Genomic DNA, 22,849 nt, shown 5'->3' with positions numbered 1-22,849 from the left:
ATATTTATACCGATTTTGATATTTTATTTAGTTTATGTTTAATTTGGGATCGTAAATTTTAAATATTGATATCAAACTGAATATGTATACATCTATTCGGATGAGTTTGGTATAAATTAAGACACATAAATATGCACATTTATATGTATTTTTATCTATTTATAATTATTAACTAGTGTAATTTAATATTGTAAGTCTATAAAAGTGCAATGAAGACCTCAAAAGCTATATAAAATATTAAAAATGCATAGATTTAATATATTTGATACATTCGGTGGTATGAATTACACGTATACCGAACTGAACCGTATACAAATTTTTTCGGTATTAAGCTCAGTATTTGACAAAGAAAATTTACCAATTTGTCCTGATCCGCCAGTATTCAACACTGGATGGTCGATTTCAGTACCAATTTTTTTGTACCAACTCCCATCTTTAGCTACAAGTTAAAGACTAAAACGAACTACATAGAAGATCATCTAGGATACCTCGTGTTGAAGAGGTCAAAATTTACGACAACATCTACACTAGGAGGACTCCAGACCAAATAACAAGAACTGTGACTCAGGCAAGCTAAGGCATTTGCCACAAAGTTGGCCTCGCGCAAGACCTAGGTTCAGTTTAGGGTATCTTTTGGACCAAAAATGCTTTTAGCATTGAATGAGAATGTTTGGTAAGCTCAATATTTTGGCTTTTGGGTAGAAGTGATGTTGCCAATAACAGGAAATCAAAAGTTGTTATAAGGTAGCTTTTGGAAACGGCTTTGCGTAACCGGATGAAAAACACAGAGGTTGATTAAATGATCATTTTCAACTATCTATTTTCTCCTTGTTTTATTTAAAAATTAAATTGGACCTAAAAAATTCTAATTAGTTATTTGAGACTTTAAATTGGCCCATTCACACATAATTCAAACCACACTCATCCATTAATTCATTGATCCAACCTCCATCTTCTTCCACCTATCTCTCCCCCTTTTTGAATATGCAGTTTCATCCAATCCTTTCCTAGAAGAAAACAAAGCCAAATCTTAACGGGTAAAGGAATACACCATGCAATTCCAATTATCTAATAGTTATTTGCAATAGATCATAACATGGATGGAAATAAAAATGGGATTGAACTTGGGGATGGATCTCGACAAAAAAGGAGATAAGAGAAAAAATATATGTTAAAGAATTATCTTTAACAATTGATATAAATGAAAATTAACTATACAAAGAGGTGCATTAAACAAGAGAAATAGTTTTTTTTCAATAATAAGCAAAGAGAAATAGTGTTTGAATGTATAATAGTTTTTTTTTTGGAAATGAATGCATAATCGTTGGAAACTTGAAAATTACATTATAATTTATCATCCATGTCTTATTTAGTTAGGGGTAGGCACGGGACGGGATGGGACGGGACATAGCTCATCCCACGTCCCACCCCACTTTTTTGAATCGGGACGAGATCGGGACGGGACGAGGGTTTTTAAGAATGCATCCCACTCGGGATCAATCCCGGTTGGGACAAGACGGGATCGGGACGGGACAGGACAAATCCCACCTTCCTATGAAGTTAAATAAAAACCTATATTTTTACTTTTTCATTAACAAAGTAACATTCAATAATGAAATTTTAACCCAAAAAATGCATATTATGTTCAAAATATTATAATTTACCATTACTATTTGAGTTGATATACTTTTGAAGTTATTAAAAACATAAATTAGTTTCATTTTGATACAGATATATAAGAATTTGTAAGTTTTCATTAAAGGTGGGACGGGACAAGACGAATCGGGATAGAAATTATTCGTCCCACGTCCCGTCCCAATATTATGAAACGGGATCGGGACGGGATCAGATTTTATGTTTTTTTATGCCCACCCCTATATTTAGTCATTATGTATTCTAATAGTACTTTCGGAAAACTGTTTACCAAACATCTTAACTATTTCCTCTCATAATCGATTCAAAAATCATTTTACTCATAGCAGCTTCAAAAGTCATTTTGCTCACAGTACAACTGTGCAAACTGGGTCATGGTTAAAATATTCTCTTTTAAAACTAAGCCGCAAAGTTCTTGATGTCGTTGATGATCAGAATGAGCCTCCAAGTAATGTTGAGATTTTTCGTCACACAATAAATGACCAGGGAGGAGTCTCCTTCAATGCAAACTTTCGTCACAAGTTTATACATGTCGATACATGTAGAGGTCTGTTTAGAAGTAGACCGAATAGACCGGTCAGTTTGCTATGAACCGAACCGTTTAAAGAAAGTTTCAGTTCGTTACTCCCCCGAAGACTCTAGTCACTTTACAGTTGACACTTCTGTGAATTCGACTCCTTCGACTTGGGAGTTGGGATATGGGAAGGTGAAGATGTTGTCACAACCCCAAAACCCACCTTTGAATCCCAAAATGCCTAAACGCTCTGACACCTCAGACGAAGAAACCTCGAGCTCAGGCTCAGAGTACGAGAAGCAGAGGCAAGCGAGAATTGCACAGAACAGGGCAAGCCAGGCTCTGGGTCTTCCCCAAATGGCCTCCTCTCTAAAGGGTTCGGCCCAGAATGCGGCGAAGAGGAGCAGGAAGGGGAAAGCGGTCTTGGAGGAGGACGATGATGAGGAGTATAGGCCTGAAGAGGAGGGGGCTGGTTCTTCTAGTGAAAAGGAGGCTAATGATGATGATGATTTTGAGGATGAAGAGTTGTCTGGTTCACGTAAGAGAAAGGTGAATTTACTGGTTCTTTGTGTCTGTGGAGAATTTACTATTCTGTTTAGATTGATATATTACTGGGGAGTGTCAAGAAAGATTGTTGCTTTTGATACTTGGGATGAAAGATAGGAAGAAAGTGAACCAGGACCTAGTTGGAATTTTTTTTTTTTTTGATGTTGGTAGTACTAATAAACCCTTTTAACCAGTTTAGTGTATTTAACTATTTATCGACTTAGGAGAGTATAACCAAAGTTGCTCAGTGATAGTGAGGTTGGAGTATGGAGTATGCATAGTTGGGTTTAGATGGGTATAGAGTTTTGTTGAGGATGCTGCGCTAGAATTGTGCGATAGTAATCATAGTATTGTTGATGTGGTTGTAAACAGGGCTTTAAGCCTTTCAACATAAATTTGTACACGATCAGATGTGTAAAGTTGAATGCCTGGTTTAGCTGGAATTTCTTAGTTTGTTTTTATGGGCATGAAAGGTGCGCAGTGGCATGAGCTGGACTGTTGGCTGACTTTTTTTTTGTTTTTGTTTTTGCTTTTGTTGGTCTCGATCTTGTGAAGAATAAAGTTGCAAAACGTAAAAATGCTTGTTCGAAGAGTAGTTCAAGCAACTCAGACTACCTTGATGATGATGAAGCATTGAAGCAAGTGAGTATCAGTATCATGTTAAACCCTAATGACTTGGCGTCGCTTGCATAAATTGTTGTGCCATTAGTTGCTGCTATGATGCTGGTCCTTGGAGGTATACTGACTAATTTGTATCTAAATGCAGGCAATTGCTCTTTCATTACAAGATTCTGCTGTGACAGGTGTGTCAAAAGCTAAGGTTAATGATAGACAAGGAGAGAATCAAATTCAGAAAGATACAGGGAGGACGAGGAAAAACTCGGTTAGTTATCTCAAATGCAAGATGCTTCACCTGTTTTCATTTTCCGTCCTTGTCTAATGGGGCATCTGCGGTTTTCTTTGATTTGCATCCAACAGTTTACTAGTCGGCTGCAGATGACAGAGGATGAGTTGGTTTTGCACTTCTATCAGCTTGATGGTAAGTTATATCATCTGTCTTCTGTGCCACAGTAGTCAGGTCTTTATCACTTGAAGTGGGTAGTTTAAGGAGAGACAATGATTAGTTGCCATCATCCCTTTTTATGTTTTGTAAAGATAAAACTTAAAAAAGAAGCGAAAAAGCACTGGTTAACCTATCCCACTTCAATGCCAAAACAATGTCATGGCTTCAGAACATAAGAACTTCTCTCTCTTGGTCTATGAACGCCAATTGTAGAAATAAGTATTGAAAATAATACACAGAGGTGTAGTCCAAATGATTGATATTAGTTAGTTTCTTAATAATATGTAGACTAGTAATTAGCTGTATGACTGAAAATTTGTAACTGCAGATGGGAGGTTCTTTTGCATGACTGCATCAGCATTGTTGGTGGTGTCATGGTTTCACGTTCTTATTTCTATATGCTTCTTGTTGCACAAACTCTTTGTGGATTTTGTTCACTATGAGATTAATAGATATGATTAGTGTACTACTGTAGTTTCAGTAGTTTGTGAATAATTACTTAGCAGGCCGCATGTATACACTAGTTTAACTAGCTAAAAAACTACGTGCCTTTTAATTCTTGAGGTTGATGTGGAACTCCTGACATGCAGAAAGCTGCAATGGGGGAATTTCTGCTGGAGACCTTGAAAAAGCAGATATTGTTCACGATTTTACTTGGACTGGTAAGGAGGTGGCTGACATGATTCATCTCTTTGATAGTGATGGAGATGCAAAGGTCAGTACCTGCTGTCTTCACTGTTTCTTTCGATGGTCCCTCATACTTGATCAAATCTCTCTTTGCAACCACTGGTATACTGATTATTGAAGTAAATTTTAACTTTTCCTTTTTACCAATGAGAATTGCAGCTAAGTCTTGAAGATTTTCGGAAGATTGTTGTCCGTTGCAACATGATAAAAGCACCTGAAAATGTATGATTGGTTCATATAGAGCTGATGCAGCCATGGAGTATAGCTGTACAGGGCATGTGACCTTTCCCCAATTCCAAGATGACTTTGAGTTGAGATTTTGGACTCCAACTAAGGATCTTGAGAGAATTAATATGTACAAGTCACCTATATGTAAAGACAGAAAGCAAAAGATGTGTATGAACTCGAGTTGTAAAAAGTCTACTCAGTTAATTTTCTGAGCACTGTATTGATCATTCTTCTTTATGTATCCACCTTGCTATTTACATGAACTGACGCACAAGAGACCGAAGATATACATCTCTCACATGCATGAAAGATGGGAGTTCTGACCTAAATAATTCCATCCTCATAACCTTTCTTCAATCGACTCATTTATTAAGTTTTCATCATCAACTCATGGTTTTCTTTCAGTTGTTTAGGACATACTGAGTTACTGACAGAGTTAATTAGTTAAGCATTCATGATATTTAAGTTCCATCCACAATTGCCAATTTAGACAAACGGATATACAGCAGTCACCACACAGAAAATAATTAATTTCTCTAAAAATTCAAAAGTACAACTACAAACCCATTTAGACAACACTTGCTAATACAACAACAAAAAGCTTCATCTAAATGTCTCACAATTCGCATATTTCTAGCGTCAATAAAGATTGTTAAAACAAATAACCAAAATCACAGCTAATCAATCACTATTCGAATTTTTGAACTTTTTTCTTTTTACACTTCGTTGTCAAGCAAATGTAGTCTCTGCAGGTCATGTCTTCTTCAGAAGGTACCCCAAAATAATGCCAATTATACCCACTATAACAACATATATAAATGCAATACCACCACGGCGTGCGTTGGCCTCTCGCCTCAAAAGATCCTGCAGAGCATAACATTGCTTAGCTACATCACTAAAGGGTTGAATTGAATATCAAACTACTCAACAAGCAGGTAAGAATCCCCTTAATTTATACAAAAGAAATTCAAGTATATAACTAGTAGACTAGAACTAGTAACAACTGAACTATAAACTTGGCTTACAATTTATACATAATGCTAATTTAGAGTAGTGGCAACATAACACAAAAAATTAGGGACATTGTAGAAATTGGTAAGGTCAGCATATTGAACTATGACAATATAACCAAAAGAATCAAGATAAAAATATTAGAGGATGACTAAAGGTGGTTTCAACTATAATTTTTGCTAGAATATGGGAGGTTTTAGCTGTTACACTCCAAAATGAGAAAGCCTATTGGCAAAATGTGTAACTAATCTAGATCTTACCCTAATCCAACCGTTCACTTACAGCGTCAAATGAATTGGGATCATGGGTGGTTGGAGAAAACTAGGATGAATCACTGCTACTGTTCAAAGGTTTAAGTAAAGAGGAAACCATTAAGCCAGTCATATTGCAAATTTAAACTTCTTCTCACACTTCAATCCACGAGTATAGCAAATCATTGGTGGAGCTTTATTATTGAACGTCCAAACTTTTGCCAATGATAATAGTTTATTTGTCGGAATGGACTAAAGTGATAACAAATAAGAAATTAGGGATGTTTCCATTTACTTAGAGAACTCGGGCAAAACTATTTTTTTAAGGGTAAAGTGTAGGGATTAACAAGTATTCAGTCCTAAATGTTAATCACTATAATCAACTGAAACCTTCTTATATGACTAGCTAGCCTATCATTACTCTCAGCAACTTTTTCTTTTTGGTGTAAAGACATTCCTTTCATAAAACCAAACCAAACCAAAGTTACAGAGCAAGTAGGGCAGAAAAAAACCTGACAGCAGACAACCTATTAACGAAATTATGTGATCTTGTCATCACCTTTATCAAAAAGACTCATTGCTACTTGAACTTATTGTTGCTAAGCAAAACGCTGTAGACAAGACATACAGCTTGACTTGACTGTGAAAAGTTGTTTTCGATAATCTTATCATAAGTGATTGGTTTCTCTGAATTTCTATTGCCAATTAAGTTCGACAAAAACAGCTAGGACAAAAGATAATATGATCTTTAGGTTTGCATCAAAACTTTATACATCTAGCTAGACATCATATTACGAATGCAACGTAGGCATACAAAATTTTAGCATGGTGTTAACTTACAACAATGATGCTTTTCTTAAAATCAAATAAAACAAACCACTGAGAACTTTAATAATCCAACTCAATTAACTTAAAGGAACAATTTCCGCGAGCATGAAATTCCAAAACTTTTGAAATCTTTAGCTCAATGAAGAAAATCATACCAAGAAAAGAGTCTGGAAAGAGAGGGTGAACAAAGTGGAAACGTATAGAACTACATATGGGTCTCCCATGAGCCCACTAATATCTATTAGAAAATAATGAAAAATGGACAAAACATTCTTACCAATTCTTGTTGAAGCCTGTTGTTTTGCTGAATAGCAGAATTTTTCTCCTCAGTCAGGTTTGCAATAAGACTTTTAGCCTGAAAATACAGATATTACTCACAAAGTTAACATCCAACATATACTTGGCAGGCTTATACCATTGTAAAGTATGCAATGCAATACTTGAGCTAGTGTTTAATATACTGGATGATGAACATACAAATTCTCTACAAGAGATCAGAACGACTCTAAACGGGAAACTTGAAATAACTGCTCCGGTTAAGATAATGTTTGAGCTCATTATAAAGTGACAAAAGCACATCAGTCAAAGAACTTTCAGACTTAAAATGCAAGGCTCGGACACTATATTGTCTCATACTCTACATTTCCTAATGGTAAGATTAACAAAGAATGGTTACTGTGAGGATAATGTCTGTAGGAAGAAGGAATCTAATAGATTCAAGCCAGGAACCCTGAATGGGACCTCTGTTCCTATAACTGCACAATGTTTGAAATAACTTCACAAATATAGCAAACTCAGGCTTTTAGCCAACACAGGTAAAGCACACGACACAGTCATGATCTGAACATAAAATGTAATAGGTTCAAGTTTTCGAGGTCATCAAGATGCTTTACCACAATAAATGGCAGTTTTTATTTCTGAAACTAGGATTCCTGGAACTGTTCAACCTCTAACAGATGGTTAGAACTCGGATAGTTTTACATCTCATGCCCCATGGATATATTGATAACTGCTGTATTATTGGTTATATTGTACTAAGTACTAACTACTAAATCCAAACAAAATCAGGAATCATCCATCCTAATCAATTTATATTATTCACAGTTTCCTCAAACAAGCTGCAAGTCCAATCCATATTAAGTCCCTTAATTTCAAAATCCAATATATCTTACAACAATGGTTTAAATTAAAACAACATACCTCATGGTTATCTTGAGGCTCTTGTCTCTCGCCAAAAGCTCTTGAAGCCTAAAATTAAAGCATTGCAAGATGATCATTTAAAGTGAAAACCGAAATACAAAGATCAAATTAAAATGTCTAACTCTTGGCGAGTCCACGAAGTACTCACAGCTTTGAACTCATTATCATTTGAGTTCCCATTGTCCACTGAAGCCCTAGGCGATGAGCCTTCCTCTGAACCTTCCCGGACAGGAGATGGCGGCCTAGGCGGGTCAACATAGTTAACTTTCAACTTACACTCTTCAACACTATGCCCCGACTCCTTGTTGAACTACACAACCACAGAAACAAATACGTATATATCAGCTGCTAATACAATCTAATTGAATCTCAAAAACTAACATACTAAGACCAAATCTAACTACCATCTCTGGAGTGATATCCTTGGTGGTAGCCCCGGCGCTGGTGACTACACTCTGAAGAAGAAACTTATCCTTGCATTGCATATCCGACGGCTTCTCCTTCTGTGCTTGCATGGTCACTACTCTCATACAACAAACCATGTTACTCTAGGGGGATACCACATCACTAATTAAGCAAAATTTCTCAACGAAAAACGAAACTAATGAAGCTCGAAACACATATTCACCTATAACATCACATGTAGACCTTGGCAACACAACCCCAGTGTTGGGTCTAACACAATATTTTTTGGGATTTGTTGTCTTCACCTAGAACACCAAAAACAGCCAGGTTCATAAAACATCATGAGATTTAGCAGAAACTAATGAAGTGGGAAAATCAAGGTTACCTTAAAAGCCACATAGTCATCTGTCTTGTTGGAGAGTTGCAGAGAGCACGAGATCTGCTTCTTCAGTTCAACTATGGTTTTGTCACAAAAAAACAGGAGTGAAATCAGACAACAGTGGAAACATAGTAATACAAGAACACTTGGATCTGAAAGAGATAAGAGTTAAAGAGGTTGAGCGTACAAGGGAACTGGAGTTCTTGGGGTTCGATGTTGAGAAGCTCGCCGGTGCTCATGTTGGAAGCGAACGGAGTGAGGACTGGTTTTCCGGCAGAGGGGGCGGTTGTCCGGTGGGATTTGAATGATTGAAGAGTGGGGCCCAGAAATCGAGGGGGAGAGAGATGCAGAGTCGAAACAGCAGCAGGAACAACGCGGGACTCAGTTTCTTGCGTCTCTTCTCTTCTATTCTCTTCCTTTCAACTCTCGGGTCTACCGGTTCCACCGGGTTCGGAACGAGCGGTTTAATTTACGAAAATTGAAAAGAGTAAAAAAAACAATTTGGGTAATTTATGATTTTTACCAACATTTGTGTACGTGCCTCCGGAAAGAGGTTATCATTTCCTAGTTTTAAATTATGGCATGTTTACTTACCCGGAATAGAGTTGTATTCTTCCGGAATCGATTTCATTCTGATGTTTACTTGTAAAGAGGAATGAGATTTGTGGTGGGGTCCACCTCTAAACTTGGAATGAATTTCGGAAGAGACCCTGAATTGTAATAACAAAGGGAGATGTCGGAATGGGAGGGAATGAAAATTTCTTCAAAAATATCCTCATGAAATAGTACTCAATCCTAGTACCCGCAGCCATCTCTCATTCACGACAAGAGAAGAAACGAGAAACGAATGAAGAACGCGAAACGAAGAACAATGTTGCTAGGTTCGATCTCATCCTCTGTACTTCGATGTCATACTCTCTTTTTTTTTCTCTTTACTACATCACAAATTTGGCATGATCTTGTTGAAATCTTCACAAGGTTTAGCTTCGTCCTTTTTTTTACTGGAAAATCTATCCAAGAATTTGATACCCATTGTTTAGCTTGTGAGGAAATTGGGCATGCCTCAGTCTGGGTAATACCCATTTGATGATTGCTTATACTAATATTATGATGATTGCTTATGCTAAAGTATTTGATCATCTTCTATGCTATGCAATGTCACTTCAGCTGCCTTTTTCATACTTCGGTTTTCAACATTTGCGTTGTGATAAACCACCATCAATGTTGTTGTTGTTGTGCTTTCTTTTTATATTTTGATCTTGTGCTGATATGATGTTCGTGAATTGTTTATCAATTTCATTTTAATTCTTATGTGGATTTATGTTCATTCTGAAGCAAGAGTGGGTGATATCAAATAGAAATGATGCATCACAAATCTTTCATGAAGAACAAACGGTATCAAAGATTTTTAAGATAACAAATGGATTTGGTTTTCGTGGCTACTAAATTTCTTTTGTTGCTACGAGAGTACATCAAATAGCTTTAACATATGAGTATGACATTCAAGATCACAGTTTGGAATCAATAATGTTTATGTTGTATTAACTTTGTAATTTAATTATGAAAATCGAGTTGGCTGGAGAATGCGAAACGAATGATTTGCAGATATCTTACTGACTTTATGCTAGTTATTGATGTGAAAGCCTTCATGCTTTTATCTGATTCTTGTCCCTCTCGATTTGGTTGGATTTCAGTTCAAATATCAGGTTTGACCATTCTGTAAGCATTCTTCAAATGCCAGACCAAATTACTTCCAGTGAATAAGGCTCTTGATGAATTGCATTGAAGTTTGATTAGCTTATGTGTTGATTTATCGTTCTCTTCTTAATACAGTGAAGCAAAAAGTATAGCAAGACACTAATATTTGTTTACCAAAATGATAGTGTTTTAGGACTTGGTACATATCAAAGACAAATTGCTTTTCACCAATAATTGAACAGAGTCTTGAAATGAGCTTGTGTGAACGTTACATGTCTGTTGCATATTTTGATTAAGTGTTGCAAATGAAACACTTTTATGTGAGAGCTTTATCCGATTTGTAAAACGGTATTTTGGTAATTAACTTAAATTTAATTCTAATTCTTTATCGTAAGTAAACAACAACAATCGTAATTAGTTTCATTCATATTCCTCCGTATTAATCCATTCCGTTTCACATTCCTTCTGATTCCTATTCCATATTAATTCCATTCCGAATAAGTAAATGTGTCATAGAGCTGACATGTCTCTGAACGACTAAGTATCAAAATTTTCAATGTGTTCGGAAGGGTTGCGCGCGTGCGCCTATGTAGATGGTAATCTCTTTTTCGCTTCAACAAAGAAGATTGGTCTACCTAAGTAGCTATTGGGTAGGTCTGTCAATTTCGACACGACTCAAAACCCATAGGAATTAAAGCGGGCCAGCGGTGGGTTAACCCGTTATAACCCATTTAATAATCGGGTCAATCCGCTAACACAAAATGAACCTACATGACACGATTAATATAAAATCAAGCAAAATTATATATAAAATAACATGTACACGACAAATTTATGAAAGTAGCATCATCTGTAATAAGGATTTAATAAATATTTACTCCTCTAAGATAATAAGATAAATCATTTTGCTATTTTATTTAAATCCTTGTTTTAATTTTTTATTTTATGTAAAAATTGCAATATATATATATATATTAGTTAAACGAGTTAACCGTTTAATAAGTAGGTTGAGTTTGAGTTTAAATTTTTGACACAAATATTAAATGAGTTGGGTTTGAGTTTATATTTTATGACACTCAAAACACTTTGACCAGACACGACCCATTAATAGCCCTACTATTGTGATTGTCGCTGAAGCTACTGCTCTTTTGTTCTTCTAAACCACCACACTTTTTTATGGGTCAAAGGTGATTCAAAGCTCCTGATTAATTGTAAGCTCCATAAGATTCTTCTGCTTTGGAGAATCAAGATGTTAGTTGAAGACATTAGATTTTTCTTTTGCCAGTTTCACTTTATATGTTTCGGCATATCTACAGTGAGGTAAATTTTGTAGCTGAACATTTGGTTAACCTTGGTCAGAATCATGCTACTCATGTTGTTTTATTTAATTATTAGAGAGAATTCAACAAGCAGTACCCCAATTATTACTCATTTTAATTTTTAGTACCTCACATGTGAAAATTATGCATTAGTACCTCAACTTTCTATTTCAGCCTAATTTTAGTCAATTCTGTTAATTAACACTGTTAGTACTTAGTAGCTTCATTTCTCACCAATTTTCAAGGGCATTTTCGTCACTTCATTTTCCTCAGATCTCATCTTTCATTTCTTCTAATTTTAACTTCTATTTAAAAAAAAACAAGTTAGTCAATACATATCATTTCATTACAAAATTAATAAACATCATTCATTTACTACCACTATTACAAACAAGAAATTCGCAATTACAAAATAAACAAGCATATTTCATATTAATATGTTCATCAACCAACAACCATATGAAATCGGAGGAAAATGAAATGACAAATATGCCCCTGAAAATTAGTGGGAGATGAAGCTATTCACGGTATTAATTGACAGAATGAACTAAAATTAGGTTGAAATAGAAACTTAAGGTACTAATGTGATACTTTTCAAATATGAGATACTAAAAGTTAGAATGGGCAATAGTTGAAGTATTGTTTGTTGAATTCTCCCTAATTATTAATGTTCCATTCGGATCAGTTGAGGACCACCAAAGTTGTTCTCGTAGAGGAATTTTTCAGTCCTCCCAGAGAACCATGTGGCAATGTCCAGTGGTCCTCCATTCTAATTACAATTTGACACGTATGATTTCAAAAGAAAAATCATATTTAAGCTATTTTATCAAAGACTATTTTGGGTTTCTTTCTAAAACTCTACACCCTACCCTCTAATACCCTAAACCCTAAAACCCTAAATGTTATGACCCGGATCTTTTTTGCCTTTCTCATATTGAGAGTTATACCAAGTGTAGCGACTCTAAAAGTTGACTTTTCGATGCGTAAGTTTTTCTAGAAAACTTCATTCACAAAAGTTTTTGAGCTCGTCGATACGAGTTTGTAGACATGCGGCACGCCTAAATCGGAGTTCGTATAAAAAAGTTACGAATCAAAAAGGTATTTGGGCATTTTAGAAAATAGTATAAACATGGGATTTAAAGAGAAAAAGGGAGAGAAAATCAGAAAATATCTGGATCGGGTATTGTTCACATGAGAAACCCATAAAATTTCTGACCGGTCGATCTTTGCCGTCCGGCCACCGATCCCATTCGCTTCATCTCGTCATTCTCCTTCGATTTACACCGATGTTGCACCGCGCTGATCATCGTGCGAGGAGCAGCAAGGGCCGCAAGTTTTTGCAGAAATCAGCGGCGCCGTGCAAGCCTTTTCCGTCAACTCTGCAGTTCAGGGCTGCCTCTAAATGGTAATCATCTTCCCTCTGCAAGTATTTTAATAGGTTTTGGATTGATTTTCGAGTGGTTGCACGATTTTGATTTCGGGGTATTGTTTCGACTTGGGAGCAGTGTTTTCCGGCCGATTTGAACTTCGCCTTGTTATGAAAGATACTTGTTTTCGTGTGATCTACAACTTTCATATTAGGGTCGAGTGATTTTGGAGAGGTTGGGGAGTGGTGGCGCGTGGGGCAGCTTGTGTGGTGGTTTTTGGAGCAGTGAGTTGCTCCATCGAGTAATATACGTTGATACGAACTTATCGACGTCTTAATTATTGAATTTGGTTATCGTATGAAATTGTTGATCTAGATTATCATTGGTAGGAATAATGTGTTATTTTCGTATGCATTGGGTTCATTTAATGTTGGTTGTTAAGTATGCTGTATCGATTGATGGTGAATATGATGTTGAATATTTATGTCGGATTTGGGGTTTATTGTTGCATACTTGTGGTAGGGTTGTGATATTAATTGACTAATCGATATGTTGATTATTTGTTTGTTCTCCATTAAGCCCTATCAACTCGGTTATTCAATTGGATTCAATGAGGTATAGGCAAGTCCTATCAACTTGGTTATTCCATTAGAATCCACGAGGCATAGGCATGGGAACGGGAATTCTAGATCTCATGATATGATATTTTGATGCCATATATTGATGATGATGATGATGGTGATGATGCTAGCATGTATATACAATGATGTCGGTGGCTACCCCCAAGTAGTGCACCCAAGTCCTTTCCGTCTGGGAGGCAATGTGGTATGCCGGTAATGTCACGAGAGCCTGTTACCCTCTATGTTAGCACGTTCTCCGTTAGCACGACGTGACGGTTTCGAAGTATGTGAGTACATGTTTATTTTGTCTGAGAGGCACATTGTATGGCGGTGAGATGTTATTTTGATTAGGGGGCTAGTTCATTTATTTGAACCAGAAGAGAGGGGATGAACTGGTAGTGTGCAAATATTGTTAGGTTGCTAGAAGAAATGGGATATGCTACATGGGTGTGTACGTATGGGAGTGAGCCTGAGATAGGTTGTTTTTAGCGTGTTATGTTATTTGTTAGCCTGGAAGATTTATTTATTCTATGCGGTGTCGATGATGAGATTTTATCGTTATTACTATCTAGCGGGGCTAGTCTCATTTATAGATGTTTGATCTAAATTAATATATTATTTGAGATTATAAATTGATAACGACTCCTGAATTCTTAAAGAGAGATGAGTGGTTGTAGTTTAAGATGAGCTGCAAGCTTCAGGGGTCAATTGACGTTATGTGTCCTAATAGAGGGTGATAGACGTCTTTGTGAATTTTATATGTTCTAATTATCGTTCTCATGATTCTCTTAAAGCTTTTTTTTTCATCAAAAAGAAGAAAAAACCTGTCCCCTTTGGCTACTAATGAATGTGTGAAACCACTGTTAAGTTGGGAAAACTTAGTCTGTTAATAGCAAAATAGGGAAAATAGCTACCTAAATTCAAGCACCCAATAAAATCCATTACAAATATTCTACTCAAAAGAAAATTGCAAAGTTGTCGAGTATGATGTCCATGCTAAAGAGCATATAAGAATCCGATCTTTTTAGTTCTGGTCGATAGGATTCGGATCCTCACCTCATGAAAAATACCTTATTATATTGTCTCATCTCCTTATGGGGATCACAATAGTAATGCACGATGCATTAGGCAACTGGAGGCATCTTCTGATCTCCGGCGAAGGGAGGATCCGAACCCGAATCCGTCATGATGGTTTGTAGAGTGGTAACCTTGAGACAGCTCAGAAGCCACATGAAAGCCATTTGCACATGCATGAAGCCAGGTGACAAACAACTCCAGTTGCTTCAGGTTCATGAAACCTGGTACTGGGCTATACATCAAGCCATCAACACAAGTTTGAGAACTTTGCGATGTCATCAAACCAATCTACTCATATCATGTCAAGATCCAAGTGTAGTTATCCATTCTTCATACAATAAAATAACACCTTGAAAGAGTCTCTTCCTTCCTACCAAGGTACAGCTGCAATAAATTTATAAACCTATTTACATGACTGAACCAAAGAGAAAGATGATTACTATAATGTATTACACAAGATGACATCTCTGTTCCTAGATAGCTCGGAGATAAAATGTTCATGTACATTCATAACTTCAGCAAAGAATAGGGTTATTAAACCACATATTTCTTCACCTACAAAAAAAAAATTACATTCAAAGCCACAAAAGTGCTAATTATCACCAGCAGGGGAAGGTCGAAATCGACTAGCGAAGCCTGCAAACCAAGCAACCCTCATTAGCTGCATACCAAGGATTAGAACCCACCAAGACACCAGTCCTCTAATTGTATGCATTATCCAAGCTGGTGCCATGATTTCAGTTCCAAGCTTCAATCCTCTCATCAGCTGCAACAAACGGTAACCCTCATAAACGACAGGGGTTGCCAGCCAAACTGGTGACTGCCAATGCCAAGTCAGCATCTCAGTAAGAATCTGAACTGCGATAAGCAGAAGGTAGGGACCCAATAGTACGGCAAATGAGATGGGAGGCAACTGGGGTTGGATGAAACCCTGTTGGGATCCAAAAGCCATCATCAGGGGAATGATAAATCCAGTCACAGTTGCAACAATATTCCAAAACTTGTAGCTAAAGGGAGGCTTGCTTCTACAGGCTTGTGATGACTGTTTAGGCCGGGCTATTGAATCAGCCATTAGGAGAAAAAGCGTTGCACCAAGATTAAAAATGCAATCAAGTCCGACCAAAGAAAGCAAGCTTGCTATGTTGGGGCCAATAAATATGGAAGATATCGGTAGCCACAGTGTTGGCAACATGCCAGTCAGGAGGAGAAGAGAAGGGCCAAGAAGCCACATTGGCCATTTAAGGACCTGAAGCTCTGTTCCTGTCTGATCACTTGCGCCATCAAGCTTCTCACTGTTGGTACCTAGTGCTTGAGCAGTACTAGCAGATGAAAGGTTTTCAAAAATGTTGGAGGTTTTATTCAAAACGTTATCACTGGCACTGTCCGTGGGGGCATATGTGTCAGATGAGGGATCCCAGGAAGACAGTTTAGTGCAGCAAACAAGTGGACGGTTTATCTGAATGCGAGGGAAACTGCAGAAATGTACTGAGCTCGAGCTTTTAAACAAGTTCTGGGTTCGGAAATGGAGCCTGGGAATAGTATTGGTAGATATCATGAACGGAGGGCGACCTAAAGATGCCATTCTCTGGCTCATTTTCCAATATAAACTTTGATCAAGGCCAACACTTATCACTGAAACATGTAAACATACGAATCAATAATTTATAGGAATATAAATAGTAGAAAAGCGCGACAATCAGATGAATTCTCAAGTACAAACTAAATTGTCCACGACTTCATCTGAATTACTCCTAGGTGTCCTAGCAGGTAAATAAAGCAGCCGGAAAAAAAAAACTATAAACTTCAGACAGTCTCATCTGAATTACTCCTAGCAGGTAAATATTGTGAAGCGGCCTACCTTTCAAAACAAAACAAAAATTCTTTGAACGCCTCAAAATGGTGGCTCTACCTCAAATTCACAATCTCATCCTAGTTTGGGATGCAAGATTCTTAACAAAAGACTTATTTCATCATCCCTAGAAGATCAACATGCGCCTTCTAGTATGGCAAATGAACCCTAATCTAATTCACTATATTCCTTAAGACCAGCTAGAGCCCTGTTGGTGATGCTAAACTAACAAAAATGACAAAGCACCACATCCCCCAATCTCTTTGGGAACTTAACTTCAACCTTAACTAAAAGTATCAGAAATCAGATTCATTCAACCGAGAATGACAACATAACATAATATATATTCAGGCCAACAATAAGAATTAGAACCGGTAATCAGAACTGCTAGTATTGCCGGAAATTAGAACAAGAAGTTAAAACTAAATAAATGAAAATATAAGAGAACACAGAGAAACCACGAAGAGGGAAGTCAAAATCAGGGGCGATGAATTGGGTTTACCTAGTTCTTATTGTTGTTGTTGTTGTTGAAGAGTGAAACTGAGAGTGAATCGCATGGTCGACGAAGGATGACGGAGACGGTTGAGGTTATGTTTCTGAAGTTTCAGAGAGTAGAGATATTTCGGTGACCGCTGACACATTTATTTGGCATTTGGGCCTTACGGTATCACTTGTCCAATGATTTTATTTGTATTTCTTTTTTTCATAATTTACATTTTATTTATGTTTCTACTTTGCAGTAAATAATAATCTCTAGATCTATAATTATTGTTCCAGCCCAGAACCATTTGGCATAAATTTATCTTCATAAGTGAGAGGTCAGACTCGTCGAGTAATTATTTTGTGTACCCGCCACACCATGTGTCACTGTCATGTCGTATACCCGGCTAAATATTACGTCATGGTATAATTAATGCACGTGGTAAAAATGATAAATGTTTATTTACATATAAGAATCAATCAGAAATAATCATAGTAAAAAATAAACCAATAACATTTAGAGTGTACGTCACGTGAGATATGTGACGGGTATATATAATAATTTCTCCTCGTAACATATCAATTGTTGTATTTGATAAAAATAAATATTATTCTATTGTATTTCTACCATGAAGCAACTGCGAAACACCATGTTTGCACTTTTTCAATGTCTGGTTGGCCTTTATGTATATCTTGAAGGTTTGATACATTGGCATCTCTTTGTCCGACCATATATAATGAACCAAACCAACTTATTGACCAATATTACATTAATCACTCTGATCTTATGATTCTTATATATAACTAAAATACTAATTACTAAACACTAACACAGAACTCTTCTCCTTTTGTATATTAAGATACATGCCAGTAGTCTGTACTCTGTAGCTAGTTTTTTGAGACTAATACATAAGAATCTGATCACACGATCATTCTCCAGTTCCTATGCTATCCTGTATGTATATATGAACTTCTCCTGTCTTGTCTGCTTAACTCTAGCTAGTAGCTCTCATACTAGACTATTGCTATCGGAGGGTTGAGTTGGACTAACTGGATGAGATCCGAGTCCGCAGGCAAGTTGATTGGTGGTAGAGAATACTGACTGTAAGTAGAGCTTCCGCTTCTGATTTCTTGCATTGTCAATAGAGCTGCAACTGTGTTTCTAAATATTCCTTCGCCGGCAACTGTTATTGCTTCCTTTACTTCTCTTTTCCTCTTATCTTCTTCGTCCGCCAGGAACACTGCATCAATGGTGCCTTCACATTCCTTGACAAGCTTTGAGATAAGATCAGTGGTGAAGAAGGGCTGCTCCAGTATTTTTTGGATGAATGGCAAGCGCAGCAGAGCTCCTGTTCTCTTGTCATACTTCTTCAGTATTTTGGCCAATCCTACACATAGCAAAAGTTGTTTATAAGCATTGTGGTGATCAATGCTTCACAAGGTCGTTTATAATTTTATAAACCAAGGCTTCCAAGATCAAACCAACATTCATAAGTTAACTAGCAATTGTAACTAGCTGTTCGTGGATGATTGATGTTTGACGTTTGCCGCTAGATACTATTGTTCATCTGTTAGGGAAGTAGAACAAGACTTGCTCGGGTAAAAGGGAATGAATCAGTGACACTTATTAAGCTAAAAACCATGAAAAGGTCACTTCTTGAACTTCTGTTGTAAGAAAAAATTGAAGTGAGCTACCTAGCCTCATGAAACATGGCCAAGAAATACTACTACCTGTGTAATTGATATTGCTGTAGTTGACCAAGAGCACCATTTCACCGTGGAAGTCAACAATGTCTTTTCTTATTTTTCCGACTTCATCTTGATATATAGTCTTTGAAGGCTGGCTACCATTTGGTCCCCACGTATCAGTTACCTTCTTTATTCTCTGCAGTAATTCCTTCATTCACAGATCGAACATAATTAAGTTGCAGTCAGATTTTTCTGAATACAAATTATACATATTCATCGGTACATTTCCTAAAGGGTGGCAGGGTGTAGGATTGGCCTTTTTCACAAGAGACAAATGCTTTTAAGCAAACAATTTCCCAAAAATCATGAAATCATTGAAATGTTCTTGGTGCTGTCGATATTTGTAAAAGAAAGTAACCTTGAACTATATATCCCAATTGTAAGGGCAAGATACCATTTTATTGATTTTTGAATCAGTACGTGATTACAAAAGAAAGAACAGATTTTGTTTGTTTTAAAATGATGATGGTGAAGACAGATATCGATCTATGTATACGAAATTTTTTTTTATACTCATTCACATATATTTATAAGTATGCCAAACTATACTTTAGCAACGGAATAGATCAACCTTCGACAAAGTTTTGTGGTCTACAGAGTCAACTCTAACCAAAACCAGGAAAAGAATGTAAGAAATAATCAGGGGGAGTCATGAGAAACGATGACATATCATGTTGATCGGCCAAGAGCAACAAGTAATGCTGCTGGTCTATTTAAACTCGGAAGAACCTTAACTATACAATATTTTTTTCTTGTTTTGGGGTCTGTAACTATAAATGTGATGTGATCAATAACACAGAACGTCACTAACCTTATTCCGGATAATGAAATCCTCCTCCTGCTCCATGAAAAAGACATTGAGCTTGTCGATCTCATTGTTCAACAGGTACACAAAGTCCGCCTCCGCCTTCCCGGACTTCCCATTCAACACCGCCGGAGCCGAAGAAATCAGCTTCACAAGCTTCTTCAAATCCTTGTACGAAAGAAACTTGTCACGCCAGCTTGGCAACGTCTCCTGCATTTGGTGCTTCAGCCTCTTCCCAAACTTCATCTAGTACGTACTGCAGGTTTCCGAAACCTAGCCTAGAATCGGAGTGGGAAGAAAGCTAAGTGAAGGGGTTTGGCGATGATGGTAGTGAGGGAGAAGAAGTGTGGGGAGGGTGCAGGTTTTATAAGGGAAGAAGGAGAAGGGTAGAATATTTGGAACTTAGGGGGCATATGCTTGGCGTGACGAAGTGGGTGTTGGAAAAGCTATTAAATGAGTCGTCTAAGGAAAGAGAATTGTTGGGCATATTCGGTTACTGTGTGGAGTCATGGTACAGTACTCTTATTTGTCACCAACGAACTTTTGACTCCATGGATTGTGCCATAAGATGCCTCTTTGTGACGTAATTATTGGAAGCTAAAACGAGCATAAAGGGGAAGACTCGCGCTAGATAGCTCACCCTGCCTTGTGTTTATTGTGAGATAAAGTCGGAGAAATTCCTATATATGTGCAAGTTTTCTTGTCGCGTCTTTGATATGTAAGATCAACCGGTTGTTAACAATTGACCAATGGGATACTAACAATGATCGAGCTGAATCTCGTCTCCGGCGTAAAAACTTAAATTGGGGTTACAAGCCGGAGAAGGACCGTGTAGACTGGTTCGTATTTTTTTGGTCTGAGACTGGTTCGTATTTTTATTTTATTTTTGGTCTGAGACTAGTTCGTATTGTTATGTGGAAAATGGCGTGTGAGAGAGGGGTATGATTCTGAGGAATCTACCAAGGATCCATCACGGTAGTGGGGAAAAGAAAATAGTATTGTAAAATTGTAGAAATGTGACTTTCAAGAAGAGAACAACGAATGGAATATGGTGTCTTTTGAGAGTCATGGTCATTTTTCATGGTCGACTATGACTATGTCAACTTGGTAGAGTTTGGGGTGAAAAGAGCACGGTTTACCTCGTAAAAATTTACCAATATATTCACTCCAAGTCGACTTGTTTAGTTGACAGCACATTGATCGAGATATAATAGGATGACTTTGAACAAGGTATGGGATAGACATGGTTGTAGTGCTTGCTTAATTAATTAATGGGATGGCGGCATGCACGCAATCATCTCGGTACTGTTTAGTGAACTGATTGAAGTAAGTAGGAGTTCGTGACTTCGGTGGTGACTGGTGAGAGCTCGTTCAACGGTACCAAGTTTCAGTTGGTCATCATCATCATCATCATCATTAGACCCGAAGGTTCTAATCAGATCTAAAGACGTATCATGCATGAACCGAAGGTCGGAGATATTTAGTTTCCGGCGACGACGCTTAAAGTATCGTAATTGAGCCGGTTGAAAGCACAGTATAATTAAATGTTAACATTTACGTTTAGGTGTATGTATGTAGGTATTGGCCGGTGAAAGCTTTGCACTACGTACTAGAAGAAGTTCTTATGGTATCAAACAATTCAAGTACGTACGTAGAACCCGGTATGGTACATATGTATATAACCACTTAATTATCTAGAGAAAATTAGGCTAAACCCTTTTTAGAGCCCTTTTGAAGTTAACCCCATACCCAAATTGTTTTTTAAATCTACACCCAAATGAATTATTTTAACATTTCCTATAGGTTTTATTATTTTTTTCATTTTAGTTGGGAGAAATTTTAAATACACACCATAAAACTCTTAATACACATCCATACTTATTACACAACCATTTAAATTCTAATTCAAATATGTTTACTAAATACACCGCATAAAGTACCTAAAATACATTTGAATTAAAATCACAAAATACTTCATTATTTGGCTATATAAGGCTACTTTTTAGTGTGTGTGTGTGTGTGTATTATATATATTGATATCTTATAAATGTTCATGCCGTTTATTGTTTGTTCTTACGGATCAATATAGATCGCAATTTTCTTTTCAAATTCTTTAAACATGAAAATAAAAAAACAAAATGAAGAATATATGTATACGAAAAACTGAAGAAGTTGAAATAATTTCTTTTTCAAGAACATAAGAAGACGAAATTTAAGACTTGAGGGCAGTCGCACTAGCCTTTACATAAAAAAAAGAAAATGAAATTTAATGAAATGAAAATGAAAATTTCTTTTCATTTATTACCTTGTTTGAGACTCTAAAAATAGAAATAATATATTTTTTCGGTGAAGATTAAGAAATGAGTTGATTGCTTGAATTTCACACTTCATTTGCCATCAAAATATATGCTAATTTAAATTTTCCTGTAAATTTTCGTATTTTAATTGTTTTCAAAAATAAATTCTCCAATTTTGATAATTTAATTTATTTTTTATTTTCTTCATTATTACATGTACCTATTTTGGTCATTTAATATACATGTAAAATCTAATTTTAATTATTGAATAATAGGGGTGTGTATTAAGTGTTTATGGGTGTATATTTAAAACTTCTCTTTGGTTGGCTTCACTATTTTGTCATTCTGGTTGAAAAATGAAAACATCTCCTAGAGAAGTAGTTATGACTAATCAATTTTTATTTCCTTATATAATCTTTATTTTATGTTACTGACATGAATACACATTTTATATATATGCTCATTTCATTTCTAATACAAATATGTAGTTCTTATCTTTCTTATATGTAGGTATAGTCTCTTTTGAAAGAATTTCTTACATATTTTTCTCAATGAGACCAAATGTTACTGCATAATATTGAGAACGAGAGATGCAAGACAAGGGCAATTGTGAGCCCCTTAAATTTTTTGTCATTTTTCCGATATATAAAACACACTAACCGACATTTTTTTGCGATATCAAATTTATAGTTTAATATTATTTTATTAAGTTACACGTCGACACAAACGGGTGAGTATTCATGGAATATTTATCCAACGCTTGGTTTATTTTCTACGAAATTTCAAAGTTTTAAGTGTCTTGAGATTATTTTCAGAAAATCTT

At 36.4% G+C, this 22,849-nt stretch overlaps 4 protein-coding genes across 4 annotated transcripts; 1 reads left to right on the top strand and 3 right to left on the bottom strand.

Moving 5' to 3' along the window:
• Window positions 1-2,131: 2,131 nt before the first annotated feature.
• Window positions 2,132-4,906, top strand: LOC126803587 (uncharacterized). Its single transcript, XM_050531372.1, has 6 exons — window positions 2,132-2,716; window positions 3,269-3,355; window positions 3,480-3,596; window positions 3,692-3,752; window positions 4,367-4,491; window positions 4,623-4,906. The coding sequence occupies exons 1-6, from the start codon at window positions 2,132-2,134 to the stop codon at window positions 4,689-4,691; spliced, it is 1,044 nt and encodes a 347-aa protein (XP_050387329.1). The 3' UTR covers window positions 4,692-4,906.
• Window positions 4,907-5,212: 306 nt separating this feature from the next.
• Window positions 5,213-9,142, bottom strand: LOC126803363 (vesicle-associated protein 1-2-like). The gene is made up of 8 exons (XM_050531170.1): window positions 8,953-9,142; window positions 8,772-8,842; window positions 8,610-8,691; window positions 8,386-8,501; window positions 8,130-8,291; window positions 7,982-8,029; window positions 7,059-7,136; window positions 5,213-5,555 (listed from the first exon to the last, which is right to left on the bottom strand). Exons 1-8 carry the CDS (start codon window positions 9,002-9,004, stop codon window positions 5,445-5,447), a joined length of 720 nt encoding a protein of 239 aa, XP_050387127.1. The 5' UTR covers window positions 9,005-9,142; the 3' UTR covers window positions 5,213-5,444.
• A 6,120-nt stretch (window positions 9,143-15,262) lies between these two features.
• Window positions 15,263-17,324, bottom strand: LOC126803357 (uncharacterized). The gene is made up of 2 exons (XM_050531164.1): window positions 17,198-17,324; window positions 15,263-16,478 (listed from the first exon to the last, which is right to left on the bottom strand). Exon 2 carries the CDS (start codon window positions 16,438-16,440, stop codon window positions 15,439-15,441), a length of 1,002 nt encoding a protein of 333 aa, XP_050387121.1. The 5' UTR covers window positions 16,441-16,478; window positions 17,198-17,324; the 3' UTR covers window positions 15,263-15,438.
• A 574-nt stretch (window positions 17,325-17,898) lies between these two features.
• Window positions 17,899-20,046, bottom strand: LOC126803360 (SPX domain-containing protein 3). Its single transcript, XM_050531168.1, has 3 exons — window positions 19,736-20,046; window positions 18,907-19,072; window positions 17,899-18,563 (listed from the first exon to the last, which is right to left on the bottom strand). Exons 1-3 carry the CDS (start codon window positions 19,973-19,975, stop codon window positions 18,190-18,192), a joined length of 780 nt encoding a protein of 259 aa, XP_050387125.1. The 5' UTR covers window positions 19,976-20,046; the 3' UTR covers window positions 17,899-18,189.
• Between the last annotated feature and the right edge of the window lie 2,803 nt (window positions 20,047-22,849).

The sequence above is a fragment of the Argentina anserina genome, chromosome 7 (genome assembly GCF_933775445.1).
Source record: "Argentina anserina chromosome 7, drPotAnse1.1, whole genome shotgun sequence".
NCBI lineage: Eukaryota > Viridiplantae > Streptophyta > Magnoliopsida > Rosales > Rosaceae > Argentina > Argentina anserina.
This window is presented reverse-complemented; position numbering and strand designations above follow the sequence as displayed.